We start from the raw sequence: 14,117 nt of genomic DNA, 5'->3' as shown, positions 1-14,117 counted from the left end.
CAAGCCTCTGCTTCTGTCTCCGCCTGATGCTGCCACCTGGCTGGGAAGGGCGGCCTGAGAGCACGGGAGCCCCGGAAGCCCAGCTCCACCACGCACAGGCTCTTGGACTCCACTTGGTCTCCCTCGGGCCATCCCCATTCTTCCTCCCCTTGGACGACATCCTCCGCCCCCGCGGAAGCTCCAGGCCCGGGGAGCCGGCTCCGCCGGGCTGCGCCTCCTCCAGGCGTCATCAGGCCGGCTGGTGTGCAGCCAGCCGCCGCCTCCATTCCCGGTCCGGCTGCCTCCTGGGAGGTGTGGGGTTCAAGGGGCTCGCTCTGCGGCTGGCGCTTCAGAGAAGGGTTCGCCCTGCCAGCCCCAGCTCGCAGCCAAGCCTGTGGGAGTTCACTGCTGTGAGGCCAGGAGTGCAGGCCCCACCCAAGGGCTCAAGCGGCCTCCTGCAGGTAGGCTGTGGGCAGAGCCTGCAGGTGCTATAGAGGTGGGGACGGGGAGGCTGCTGTGCGGGCAGGACCACCCTGGGCCTCATCCACCCCGTCTCTCAGCCTCACCTCATCTACCCAATCTGGCATCCCCTGGCTTTAACCTCTGCATCGGCTGCACCTGGGGGCTCTCGGTGCCCCTCGGAAACTCTCACCAACTGACTGCCACCCTTCGCCACCGGGCCTGCCCCGGCCTCATTCCGCCAGCACCTGTGGCCCACGCCCGTGCCAGGTCTCTCAGACATCCTCAGCCCTCAGTCACACAGAAATGCCCATCCAGGTTTCAAGGGGTCTCTGTGTAGCGGTGGAAGGAATGTGTGAGTGCCCTGTTGAAATGCCCTCTCCCTCCTGTAAATCTGTCATCGCGCTGAAGCATTTCAAGTGGACCCAGCTTCTTAGGAAGCAGATGACTGCGCCAGCCACAGGTTTGAACCCTGTCTTCAGTTTCCATGCCATATGTCAGGATCATGACAATATGGGGACCCTTCCCTATTGCCCAGGTCCTGAGACACTCTCAAGTCCTTATGTTAAAAAGAATGCCCTGGCCAACTGCCCATGGATAGATTTTTTTTTTTTTTTTTTGGAGACAGAGTTTCCCTCTTGTCGCCCAGGCTGGAGTGCAATGGCGTGATCTCAGCTCACTGCAACCTCCGCCTCCCAGGTTCAAGCAATTCTCTGGACTCAGCCTCCCAAGTGGGATTACAGGCACGCGCCACCATGCTTGGCTAATTTTTTGTATATTTAGTAGAGACGGGGTTTCACAATGTTGGCCAGGTTGGTTTTGAACTCCTGACCTCAGGTGATCCACCCACCTCGGCATCCCAAAAGTATTGGGATTACAGGCATGATAAGCTACAGTGCCCAGCCATAGATCATTTCTTAAAATTTCACTCTGGCAACACCCACAAAATTGGCTCACCAGCAGCCCTGCCGCTGGTCTGTGAGTAAGATCAGCCTCCAGGAAGGACAGTTCCTCTCTGAGTTCCCCTCTTGGCCCTGCTGCTCCTTCCTCAGTCCCTCTGTCCCCCTCCAGGCTAAAAACAACGCTCTTCTCCAGCCCAAGAAGGGAGCCAAAGGACTTGCGATCTTTTCCTGAGTCTTTGGTATCTTATACTTCAGAATCACTTTTTACTTGCTCAGAAGACATACCACACGCAAAGGCAGAACTAAGCCTCATGTGCAGATGTGCCTTCTTTATACAGCATGCCAGGGCCATGCGAAAATTTGCATTTTAATAACAAAAGTTATGCAAAGATTAACTTCATTTTGAGTAGAGAAAATGTTTTGTAAAGGGATTTCTTCAAATAGCTCCCTCGTATATTTAACCATGGCTCAATTTATAAACAGCTCCTGAAGAACCTGTTTCAAGAAGTAGAATAAGACTGTGTTCACTATCTTTGCAAACCCAAAGAGTAGGCAAAAGATCACTCATCCGCTGGAAACGTCAATAACGGCATGGAGGGTTTCCGCCTGCGGGTGGTCTCCACAGTGCCTGGATCCTGCAGCCGCCCTGGGCTATGAACCTTGGGAGGGGAGTGCCCTGGCAAGAGCTTACTTACATCCTCTGATTCGAACACATGGCAGATCATCTTATACTGCTTCTTGCCTTCCTGGGCCCCGGGTGTGGTCTCGATGCAGTCCTGAGAGGCTGACCGGGGCATGCGGCGTCTGGCCATCAGCACCACGATGTTCCCAATGTCGGCAATGTAGGAGATGGTACGCAAGGCGTGGTCCATCATGGTTTCCTGTCGGGAGGGAGACAGCGCTACGTCAGGAAACACTACTGGGACAAGCCATTGAAAAGCACAACAGGGCCAGGTGCGGTGGCTCAAGCCTGTAATCCTAGCACTTTGGGAGGCCGAGGCGGGCGGATCACCTGAGGTCAGGAGGTCAAGACCAGCCTGGCCAACATGGCAAAACTCTGTCTCTACTAAAAAAACAAAAAGTTGGGCATGGTGGCAGGTGTCTGTAATCCCAGCTACTCGGGAGGCTGAGGCAGGAGAATCGCATGAACCTGGAAGGCCGAGGATGCATCGAGCCGAGATGGCGCCACTGCACTCCAGCCTGGGCAACAAGAGCAAAACTCCATCTCAAAAAAAAGCAGTCCAATTATACGGGTTTTGCAACCCTGATTCTCCTGACATTTGGGGCCGGACCATTCTTTATTGTGGAGGGCTGTCACGTGCACTGCAAGGTGTTAGGAGCATTGTAAGCCTCTACCCAGGAGATGCCAGTAGCACCTCCCCCTTCGCAAGTGTGAGAACATAAATTATTTCCAGCCATTGCTAAATGTCCCCTAGGAGACAAAAATCACGTTGGTTGAGAACCCCGGCCCTAGTTAACAGAGTGTTTTAGGTCAAAGCCACTCTGCGCGCGTCGCAGTCCCAGCTTCCCAAATGGACTGTGTGGAACCCAGGGAGGCGTGATGTCAGGTGAGCTCTCGGGCTGTCTCTGCTGGAGCAGGGGCTTGCCATGTAATGAAACCCATTTGCTCCCAGATGAGAAGCCACTCATGGCTCTGGAGAAGGGTCCCTCCTGAACAAGGTGCTCTCCCATGGAGTGGCCTGGCCTGGCCTTCCTGCCATGCAGAAGAGGAAAGCATCAAGGCCAACGTTTGTCACTCAATGAGCTCTTCCCAGGGAGCCCAAACAGCCTGGGCCTGGGTCAAGGGACACCAAAGTAGCCCACCTGACTTCAATTCCCTCGGCCTCTGGCAGGCCCATGACTCCTGATGGCTTTTGTCCTTGGACAGGAATCTCCAGCCAGCATCTTGCCCACAACCCCTACCTAACAAGACTGCACACAAAGCTCAAAAAACTAATCCACTGGTCTTTTATGCCTTTGTCCTCTGTGCACAAAAGAAACTCGAGTGTTTCTGCAACCTCTGGACCTCATTTCTTCCTCACAGAATCCACTTTGCAGCGGATGCTGCTTCACTTTTGTCTCTGCAGCTGATGTTTTTTCTGGCTAAAGCCACGAGGGTGTTTCATAACCACAAGAGTCACCTTCCAGGGAGGGACACTGAAACAGCTGGAGTGGCTCTTCAGCATCTCCTGATTTCTGTCACTGTCACAAATGCCTGCATCAATCCCCAGCTGTCCGAAACATGTTTCTTCCCCAGCTCCTATCAACGGCAGATCCCCCCTCCTCCTCCTCACCGACAGAGGCTGCCTACCAACATGGCCGCATCTGCTCTCCTGCCCTGACTGGCTACTTTGGCCTTCCCAGTCTCTCTCACCTGTTCCCTCCTCTCCAGCTCCTCTGCCCCAACAGATTTAATGTGCATGCCCTGTTCAGAATCCAAAGATCCAGAGGGGAAAGGAAGGGAAGGGAGAAGAGGCCACTGGAGTGAGCCCTAAACTGGGCCAAGCTAGGAGGTTTCTCATCTCTCCTTTACAGGAGCTATCAGAAGAGTTACTCTTTCAGCTGGGGCTGTGGGTATGAGGAGGCTCAGAGATGTTCAGGAACTTGTTTAAGGCTATACAGGCTCAAGAGGATGCAGCCCAGCTTCAATCCCCAGGCCCATCCTCCCACTCTGGGTGTGGCACCGCCCTCCATGCACACTGGCAAGAAGAGTTATCAGGGCAGGCCTAGCAGTTCTCCCCCAGAAAGGCCCGCCTGCAAGGCTGGCCCTCTCTGGCATCTGGGAACGTGGATCTCAGGAAGGTTCCCAGCACCCGAACTGACAAACATGGTTCCTTTTGCCTAAACCCTTTGTGCAAACAACGCGGTCTGGGCTGGACACCTCTTTTCCCTCTGGGAGTCTGGAATTTTGGTAGCTGCCAGGCAGAGGGTGCCTATGTGACCAGCTCCCAGTAAACACCTTGGGCTGAGTGTCTGTGAGCTTCCCTGGTAGACACCACTTCACTCTCTTGTCACAGCCCCTTGCCAGGGGGTTCATTGTGTCCTGTGTGATTGGGGGGAGGGCTCTGGAAGCCTGCACCCACTTTGCCGATTCCGCTCTGGAGCTGTCTGCTGAAATAAATCTCAGCTGTGAGTGTGCTGAGTCCTGTCAGTCCTCCGAAACCATCCAGCCTGGGGTGGTCTTGGGGCCCCCCAGCACAGGTGGGTGATGAGGCGTGGGGCGTGGAGGGTGGGAGGGGGATCTAGTCCAGATGGTTTGCCCACAAAAGATCCGAAAATGAAGTCCAAGTCTGTGAAGCGCTGCAAGCCCAGTGCCTGAGCCCTGGGACCTGTCTCCCTGAGTTTTCACCAAGTGCCAGGCTCCAGGAGGGGGCTGGTTCCAGTATAGGGGGGTGCAGGACCCAAAGATCAGTGGGACAAAGCGCAAGCCTGGACATGGGACACGCATGTGACAAGGAAGAGCACCACCACGCCTCCATCAGGGTGTGCGAGGGCCTGGAGGGTGGTCGGGGCACAGCGCTGGGGTTGGGAGTGGTGGGCTGCAGTGTGAGCCACACGGGGGGGCTGCTGCCTCCTCTGTCTCCAGAGGTCAGGCTCCCCGGGAATGCGGAGCAGGGGAGGGCCCACGTAGCCCAGCAGGTCTTCCCACCCACCTCCCGCCTGCAGAGCCCTGGGGTGACGCCAGCACAACTGCTACCTGCGGTGCGCTCCTTGCTCCTCCCGCAGCCCGAGCTATGGGCTTTGGGTTGATGGGAGCCGAGGGCACAGGAGAGAAGCTGCTGAGAACCAGGGCCTACACCATGGGACAAGAAGGAGTTGAACTTAGGAGTTTACCTGATTTTGAACAACTGCCTTTAACGCTTACCTGTGTGTCTGCATTTAAAACTTTGATCCTCTGCGTGGAAATGAAGAGGTCCACTTCCGTCAGTGTCTGGGCGTCCCCCTCAGAATTCTAAGAAAGGACAGTGGATACTGTTAAAATCCAAAAACTAATTCGGAATAGAGGACATGCAAATAGCATTATGACGAAATGCTCAACATCCCTAATCACCAGATAAATCCAAATTAAAACCACAACAATATATCATTTGATATCCGTCAGAATGGCTTTTATCAAAAAGATAAAAAGAAGCATTGGCATGGGGTGGAGGAAAGGGAACCCTGGTACACTGTGGGAGGGTGTGAATTAGTGCAGCTGCTGTGGAGAATAGTATGGCAGTTCCTCAAAAAATTCAAGCTACAACCACCCTGTGATCCAGCAATCCCACTGCTGGGCATATTTCCAAAGGAAGTGAAATCAGCATGTCTAGGAGACACCTGCACTCCCATGCTCATGGCAGCACCATCCACAGCAGCCAAGACACGGGATCAACCCAATGTCTATTCACGAGGAGTGGATAAAGAAATGTGGTGGGCAGACACACTGGAGGCCTACTCGGCCTTCGCAAAGAAAAAGCCATGTCACTTCCAACACATGGATGGCCCCAGAGGACATGCTGTGTAGTGAAATCAGCCAGGCACAGGAAGATCAATCCTGCACGATCTCACTCAGGTGGAATCTACAAATGTCGATCTCACAGAAGTAGAGAGCTGCACGGTGGTTACCAGCGGCTGGGCAAAAGGAGTGAAGGGGGAAGTACTGGTCCACAGACACAAAGCTCCTGCTAGACAGGAGAAACGAGTTCCAGAGATCTATTGTGCATTGTGGTGACTACTGCTAAGAATATTTCATATTCTTAAAACTTGCTAAGATAGTGAATGTAGTGTTCTCATGACAGAAATTATAACTATGTGATGGAATGCACATGTGAATTAGCTAGATGTAGTCATTTCACAATGTGTATATACTCCAAAATATTATGTTGTACACAGTAAATACAATTTTATCTGTCAATGTAAAAAGTAATAACTCGAAGGAAGGCTCAGCAATTTTATCCCGAGTCTACGTAGAAGGAAATGCTACTGGACGTCAGGAATCTGCCTGCACGCCACCGGCCGCGTCATCTAGCTAAGTGTGAGTTCTTGAGGCAGTCTGTAAGAGGCAACCAGGAGGGAGGAGGGTCGGCCGCCGGGAGCTTGACCGAGATGGGGTGGGATGCCTGGGTCTGTCGCCACAGCCCCTCCTGTCAGCGGCAAGCAGGGCCCCTCTGGCCAACCCCTGTGGAATTTATAGACTCAGGCTACATTTCCTGGATTTGGGATTCTAAGTATCCTTAAGAAATGGGGAAGACATTTTTAGAGGAGCTGAATGAAAATGTCAGCCTTTCCTTCTGATTTAAACAGTCACCATCATGTCCACCCCACAGCGGCCTTGGGGGACTGAGCCCTGGGGCTGGCCTGAGTGCTGTCCTCACCATGACAGAGAGAAGCCAAGAGACGTGCCACCCAAATGGCCTAATTCATCACCTGGAGCCACTGTAGTATGCCTGCCATATGGCTGTGAGGCAGGTTTCACGGGCTCTTCTGAGCTGAGTGAACTCTTCAGGGTCTGCCCCCAACTAGGATAGCCTCTCACCGGTTTTTACATTTGTTAAGAATCCTAATTACCACTGCACAGTGGCAATGAATTTCAAGTTCTATTAGTTTGCCCACCGAGGTGAATAATTCTCCGTGGTCACTGGGGAGCCCAGGGTGGTCTACCTTCCATTTCAAAACGGCAAAAACTATGATTTAATTATTCACTAGAAAATCTGAAATAAGAAATCTCCCTGCTGACAATTCCTCAAGCATTCTGAGTCGTAAAGAGGCCTGGTATTGTAATAATAAAAGTGTATTTTAGCTCAATTTTCAAGGGAAAGTGTCTTTTGGGCTTTCTTTGCTTTTAACTCATTAGAAAGAGAAAGGAGTTGAAAGAAGTGCAGCTGACAATCTGCAGCCGTGGATGAACTTGTTTTTAAAAATTTGGTTACATCCAGCATCAGCATGCATGTAAAGGTTATATTCATGGATTGTGGCTTAAAATCCTCTTGCTAAAAAGTAGGTCAAGCCAGGAGTAAGTGAGAAAATTTACAGGTGGACCTTGGCATTAGTGACAATTGTGGAGGAAACCTGAGGCTGGGATCCCTGGATGGGAGAAGAGGGGCGGCCTGAAGCCACCCAGGCTCGAGCGGAAAACCCATCAGTACCAGGGCAGGGAGAGGATATCCGTCATCCTCCTTGGCGGAAGAAGGGAGGGTGTCAACAGTACGGATCCTACAGACACCAGAGAACAGGCCACAGGGTGGGCCTCGGCACGTCTGCGGTGGGGGGCATGACCTGCAGTCATCTGCACAGCTGTGGCCGGGCCAGGAAAGGGGCCTTCAACAATGACACTGAGCATCCCACTTTCCAAAGAGGAAGAACAAACCGTAATTAAATGGCGTCGGGCGGCCACCCGGCTGGCCGCAGAGGGCTTTCTGAGCTGGGTCCGCCTGTACCAACCCCTCCAGAGGCGGCACTGACTCTGTAGGAGTGCTGGACCTGCAAGTCCCAGCAGCCAGCTGCAGTCCGTACGGACTCCCTGCTCCGGCCGGGCCGGGAGGCTGCAAGCGAGGGCTCCCCTTGTTTGAGAAAAGCCACACCCCAGCTGCAAGTCTGCAATGTTCGGCACGTTCTGCCTTGCCCGGAGGAAATCAGCCTGGGAAGAGGAGCATGAGCGCGATCCTTCCTCTCCTGCTCCTGAGCAGAATCAAAGGAGACGCCACCCGGCAAAAAGTAGACGTCCTAGGTGGACCAAAGTCTCGCTGCAGAAGAGGGAGTCCCCACACGGGGTCTTCTGGCCACAGCGCCAGACAATGGCATTACTTCAAAGCAGGGAGGGGGGACTACATCTCGTGCTGTTTAAACAGAAGAAAACAGTGGACAACAAGCCTCGTGACACCAACTATTTTGGCATTTTCTGTATGAGGAGGATTGGAAAAGCTCTAGCATTTACTAAATGACCAGGTGACAAACAAATGACTCAATGTCAACCCATTTTTACAAGTCTGCCGGTGTGTCAACACTTATTTTCGTTTTTTTCTTTCTTTTTTTTTTCTTTAAGAGATAGGGTCTCACTCTGTCACCCAGGCTGGAGTGCAGCGGTGCAAACACAGATCACTGCAGCCTCGACCTCCCAGGCTCAAGTGATCCTCCCACTTCAGCCTCCCAGGCAGCTGGGACTTCAGGCATGTGCCACCATGTCTGGCTAATTAAAAAAAAAAAAAAAAAGTGGAGACAGGGGTCTCACTGTGTTGCCCAGGCCAGTCTCAAACTCCTAGGGTCAAATGCTCCTCCTGCCTCTGTCTCCCAAAGTGCTGGGATTACAGGTGTGAGCCACTGCTCCCAGCCCAAAAACTCATTTCCAATAAAGAAAGCCCCACACGGGCAAAGTGTACTACTCACCCTCCTGACTTAGTAAATTCAGCGCAAGGAATCTTTAGCTATCAGAACAATTCAGTGATACTGCACAGGAGGCCCAGGCCCCTGCCCCACCACGCTGCCATATCAACCAAATGTCATCTCAATTTCAAATGTCCACGTAAAAGAGGAACATCGGAGATGCTAAGAAAGAGGAACTAATAAATCCTTCCAAAATGGGTGGTTAAAAAAATGAAGTGTCTGTAGTTTCATTTACAAACATCTAAGATTCACCCACCAAGGGAAGAGGAAAAGCTGCTTTGCAACATTGGATCCGCAGGGCAACCCCCCGGCCCCCACCACCCAGGACAAGCCATGGGAACACAAGCAAACAACACTGCCCCAGGGCCTCAAGGCCCTACACACCGCTTTTTTCTTGATCTTAGCAGCCTTTTGCATCCTCTGAGAGCATGGAAGAGAAAAGAAAAACAGGTTGGCACGGAGAGAAGGAAGGTGTGTGAGGTTATGTCACTCTGGTGGTTGACGCCCCCATACTCAGGCCTGGTGCCTGGCAAAGCCCAGCAGGGACGGGTGGACAGCCACTGCCCACTTCAAGCACACACATTGACCAAGAGCCCACACAGGTGTCCCTGGAGTGCTAAAAATGACTGCCAACCACCCCATCTACGGAGGACAGGCAAGATGCCATCTCCCGGCAGGAAGGCAAGCTGAGCTCCAGGCGGCGGAGCAAGGCGAGTGTCTGGGGTGGGAGGGCCGGGCCTCTGCTGAGGAGCACTGGGCTCAGCAGTGCCCTGAGTCACCTGGCTTCCTCCTGCCCACCCTGGATGGCTTCACGGTGCTCCTCTGCTTCTGTTAGAGAAGGTTGTATATGGTGAGGGCTGGGGAGGAGGCTGCCCCCATTTCTCACCCCTGGGCTGGTGGGCATTTGCAGATCTTGTCTTGCTCAGAGAGTGGAGACCTCAGATGGCTGCGCCCCCGACCCCCGACCCCCGACCCCATTTAGTTTTGCTGAGGCGGTGTCATCTTCCCTTTGCCTGGGCTCACCCAATGTTAAAAACCAGACAATCCAAAGAGCACTCAGAGCTACAAGCAGGTCAAAGTTTTTCTTGAGGTCCTGAATTTAAATAAAACGTGACTTATCTTTCCCCCTTTCTGGAAGCACTCCGAATGGCACTAAAAATACACATACTGTGGAACTGGGATTTGGGACTGCTTTAGGACTAGAATGCTTTGGAATGATGATCTTCAAAGGTCGTATTTCTGGGATTCCGTGGGCCTCCTGTTAAGGAGCTGGTTGCTCTGCCCAGCCAGCTTCTTCCCAGCCAAGGCGCGAGCCTCCCTCAGCGTCGTCGGCACCTGGGTCACTCCTGCTCCCCGGGCCGAGGGCTGTGCGATCAGAGCTGGAAGAGGGCCTAAGCCCCGCCACATTCCCTCCCGCCAGTGCCCCCCAAAGTGTGTGGGCATCCCTGAGGGGCCCTGGAAGCACCTCTACCTTGACCCGGCTGACGGCCTCCTGCGCTTGCATCATTCTGATGTTTTTGGAAGGGTTCCGTTCTGACAGCAGCTGGGTGGACCCCAGGTAATTGGCAGCAAAGATGATCCCATCGATGAGGTCTTCTGGTTCACAGGGCCCTGGAACTGAAGGAGGGCACAGAGTCAGAGTCTTCCTAGAGGAGAAGTCCCCTGAACAAAGGGCTTGCATGCCTGGCCATAGCACAAGGAACACGGCTGGCAGGATGCGGGGCAAAACAGAAGGGCCCAACCATCGCGATGTGTAGCCAGCCACGGGCGGCCGGTCTCTTCCCTCACTGCCCCGTGCTGCAAGTAACTGCACGAAATCAACGCGTGGGCCAGAAAACTCTGCACAAACGGTGTCAGGAGGACAATGTCGCTCAAAGGGACAGTCACAGGCTGCAAATCCAGAAGGCGTCACATCCCAAACACAACAGCCCTTTCCATGCTTTGCCCGCAGCCCCGGATCTCATGCTGGTGACCTGACTGTGCCCTGGGCTTCTCCTTGGCCGGTCCCTGTGCATCTGTCCCACGAGGCTCCGGCCTGTCTGTAGCCTCTCAGGACGCCCGTGTAGCTCCTCACACCCATCACACTGCAGGCCCAGGCTTGGAAACGTCATGCTTGTTCCATCTGCTGCCCCTAGACCATCGTGGCCCAACAAAACTTCCTGCCAGCCAGAATGGAAGGTTCTATCTCTGCAGTGCCCAATGCAGGAGTCACTACCCACATATGGCTTTGAGCACTGGCCCTGTGGCTCCTGCAGCTGAGGGACTGGACCGTTTTCTTGTATGTAATTTTAATTAATTGAAATATAAAGAGCCACAGGTTAGCGCCATATCCAACCGACCCCCAAGTCCTGTCCACGTTGCCCACAAACCAATCTTGAGTGGCTCCTATGCCAGACAGTATGGCTCCAGCTAGGGGTGGGCAAACCTTTCCTGTAAAGGGCGAGACGGTGTGTGTTTTAGGCTTTGTGGTCTCTGTTGCAACTATTCACCATTGTACCTGAGGTGCAAAGGCAGCCGCAGACAATATATCAAAGAGGAGGTGTGGCTGTGTGCCAAGAAAATTTTATATGCAAAATCAGGGGGACAGGAGGACTTGCCATTGGGGCTGCAGTCAGCCGACCTCTGAGCTATCCTAGACCATGGCTGGGTTGTCCTCTCAGACCCACTTTGGCCATGTCACCTGCCTTATCCCTCCCGACTGCCCACCTGCTGGCCAGAGCCCTTTTCGTCGGGGATTTTGGCCCTGGCTTCCTGGCTCCCCTCCTGCTCCAGCTGGCCCCACCCTGAGTCCCTCCAGCATCATGGGCCCAGCCATCCTGCGCTTCCCCAGCCCTCGCTGCCAGCAGCCTCCTAACCTCTTCCTTCCCTCAGCCAGCTGATCCTTGGTCTCACCTCTAACCCATTCCGTTGATAAAATCATCGACTGGCCCAGCTGGGGTGCCGCCATCCACCACCTCAACAACATCTGCCCAGTATCTTCAGCTCCCTGACCCCAGTCCTGTGTATCTGCCCCCAGGAGTTCAGCAAATCTCCAACCTGCTTTCTCTGGACCTGAGGCTGGAAAAAGCTGCCCGAGGGCAAATGAGTGCTATGGTAAATGTATTGTCCATTCCTGACCCCAAATGCCCCCCAAACGCCCTCACAACTCTCATCTATCTCTCTGGGAAGCTCAGCCTCTTCCTCCGTGCAAGAGCTATTCCAGACTCCTCCGCTGCCTCAAACTCCTGGCTGCCCCTCCCTCGCCTGCCCAGACAGACCAGGTGGGAAGCTTTGCCTCGGTGCTCAGCCCACTTGGCCCTCCTTCCTGCTTTCCTGGGCAGTAGTGGGTCTGCGTGCCCCTGGGGTCAGAGGATCACCTGTGTTCCCAGCTGTCTCTCCTCACAGGACCGCTCTATCCCTCCCCTGTGCACCTGAGTCCTGTCAATGGGGTCCTCCCACGGCTTTTAAATATACTCCAGTCACCCCTTGCTCTGGAGCCGATAAACCTCCTTCCAGCTGGGCAGGGCTGCAGGCACCAATGTGGGGGACTGCAGGATTCAGGGGTGGCACCAGGGGAGGAACCCCTGCCCACCTGTCCCTCGGAGGGTACACTGGGGCCTGTCACCAGGGGCATCAGAGGCAGCCCCACAGAGGGAACAGGACCATATATCCTAACGCAGCACCCCCCTACCCTGGGGCTTCTTCAGGGTGAAGTATGCACGTCTGCCTGGCTGGGGGGCTCGGCCAGCACGTAGGACAGCCTTGGCTGCCACAGGCTCCCCAGACATCCCCTGTGCTCTCTTTTATGGCATCCGGCTGTGGGGCTGGGAAGGCTCCCGGCGCCTGAGGTAGGCGTGTTTCTACTACCTCACACCACCTTGCCATCCCCAATGAGCATGGCTCAACAGGCACCCCCAGTGAAGCCCAAGTCTCCCAGCGGCGCCCAATGCAGTGGCTCTCACTGACCACAAGATGGCGTCACTTTGTTCTGCAGGAAAGCTCTGGTTCTTCCAGGCGCCCCAGGTACCCCAGCCTCACAGTCCCAGCAGATGACCAGGGCCTTGGGCAAGTGTCGTTATGTCCTCTCTGTGGCAGGGGCTGCCTGGCACCCTGTTGGCCCCAGGCCCTGGGGAGGCTGGGAGGCCAGCTTTCCCTTTGGAATCTGACTCCTACCTTCCCAGGCACTGCCCCTTGGCTTCTCCCTGGCTTCTCCCTCGCCAGCCCCCAGGGTGGCCCTGGTCAGCGCACCGGACCCTTCTAAGGCTCACATTTCCGTGTCCACCCATGTCCCTGAGTAGATTTAGGAAAGTCTGGCCTCGTCTCCCCCTGAAGTGAGCGTCACTAGCTCTGGGACCCATCTGGGCACAGGCTCCTGAGGGTGAAGGGTACCCCATCCCAGGCAGGGGGTCACCACTGGCACCCAGGATGCCTGCTTCCAGGACGAGGCCAGTGAAGCACTCAAGGGCCTTGCTGCAACTCCAGCCACCACCCACCTCTGCGTGGGGGCCTTCCACGCCTGCCTCGCTCTTCTGTTCAGTGGGAAACAGTGGAGCCCACGGTGGCCCCAGCCTCCTGCCTCCCACTCACGTGCATCATGGGAGGAGAACCCAGACCCAGAGAAGAGTCCAATAGGGGCGGCACGGTGCAGGGAGCATATCACATTCACAGGCACGGCTCTCGACTTCCGCAGGAAACGCAGAACCCAAATCCAACAGCTTCGCTAGAAAATGAAAGCAGCTAGCCCTTCATGTTTGGGTAGAAATTGCTGTTATTTTGCTCAAGTCTTGCACTGACCCTAAGCTGAGACCACCAGAGGGAGACAAAATGACAAGAAAATAAAGATACAGGTTTAAGGATCTTGTCTCCCCAGAGAGTGATTTCTCCTTTTCACACTGTATATCTTACTCACATAGGCGTATGCACAGTGTATCTGCACAGTCTGGAGAAGAATAAGGTGCTCCAGGTTCTCCCCTGCCAGAAGCAGCCTCTGTTTGAAACACCGCTTAGGAAGACCCCAGGCCCTCTGGACAGGGAAGGGGATGGGAGTTACACAGCTTCAAGCCTGACGGTCTCCACTCCTGCCACCTTTGGAGAAAATTACCCTGAATATGGGTGGTGGACAGAGGCTTCTAAGGCACCAGTGTGGCCCCAGGGGGTCTCATTAGCTCCAAGACTTGTCCCCGCATCTCCTGGGGGTCTGGGAGGGGATGGCTGAGTGGAGCTGGATCACAGGTGTACGTGGAGGTGTGGGGGTGCATCCACAAGGCCCGCTGCTCTCTGCAAAGGCAGGGAGTCTTGGAGTGCAGCCCTCACATCCAACACACCAGACTTCTGTGCAACAATGGTACAGTTCCACCCAGTCCTCAACCACCTAGGACCTCTGTGCAACAATGGTACAGTTCCACCCAGTCCTCAACCACCCCGTGACCTCTGTGCAAC

General features: G+C 54.5%; 2 protein-coding genes across 2 annotated transcripts in view; both read right to left on the bottom strand.

Annotated features, from left to right (window-relative positions):
• The window catches only part of LOC105516917, a 22,495-nt gene extending 22,229 nt beyond the window's left edge, over positions 1 to 266 (bottom strand). Inside the window, exon 1 of the mRNA XM_011949261.1 lies at positions 37 to 266. Coding sequence (XP_011804651.1) covers positions 37 to 266 — 230 coding nt within the window. The remainder of the gene's footprint in view (positions 1 to 36) is intronic.
• A 1,459-nt stretch (positions 267 to 1,725) lies between these two features.
• Positions 1,726 to 14,117, bottom strand: part of APBA2 (amyloid beta (A4) precursor protein-binding, family A, member 2) — a 185,253-nt gene continuing 172,861 nt past the window's right edge. Inside the window, exons 7-10 of the mRNA XM_011949253.1 lie at positions 10,171 to 10,316; positions 9,084 to 9,119; positions 5,206 to 5,292; positions 1,726 to 2,221 (exon numbers count right to left, since the gene is read on the bottom strand). Coding sequence (XP_011804643.1) covers positions 1,901 to 2,221; positions 5,206 to 5,292; positions 9,084 to 9,119; positions 10,171 to 10,316 — 590 coding nt within the window. The 3' untranslated portion in view covers positions 1,726 to 1,900. The remainder of the gene's footprint in view (positions 2,222 to 5,205; positions 5,293 to 9,083; positions 9,120 to 10,170; positions 10,317 to 14,117) is intronic.

The sequence above is a fragment of the Colobus angolensis genome, unplaced genomic scaffold (assembly GCF_000951035.1).
Source record: "Colobus angolensis palliatus isolate OR3802 unplaced genomic scaffold, Cang.pa_1.0 Scaffold294, whole genome shotgun sequence".
NCBI lineage: Eukaryota > Metazoa > Chordata > Mammalia > Primates > Cercopithecidae > Colobus > Colobus angolensis.
This window is presented reverse-complemented; position numbering and strand designations above follow the sequence as displayed.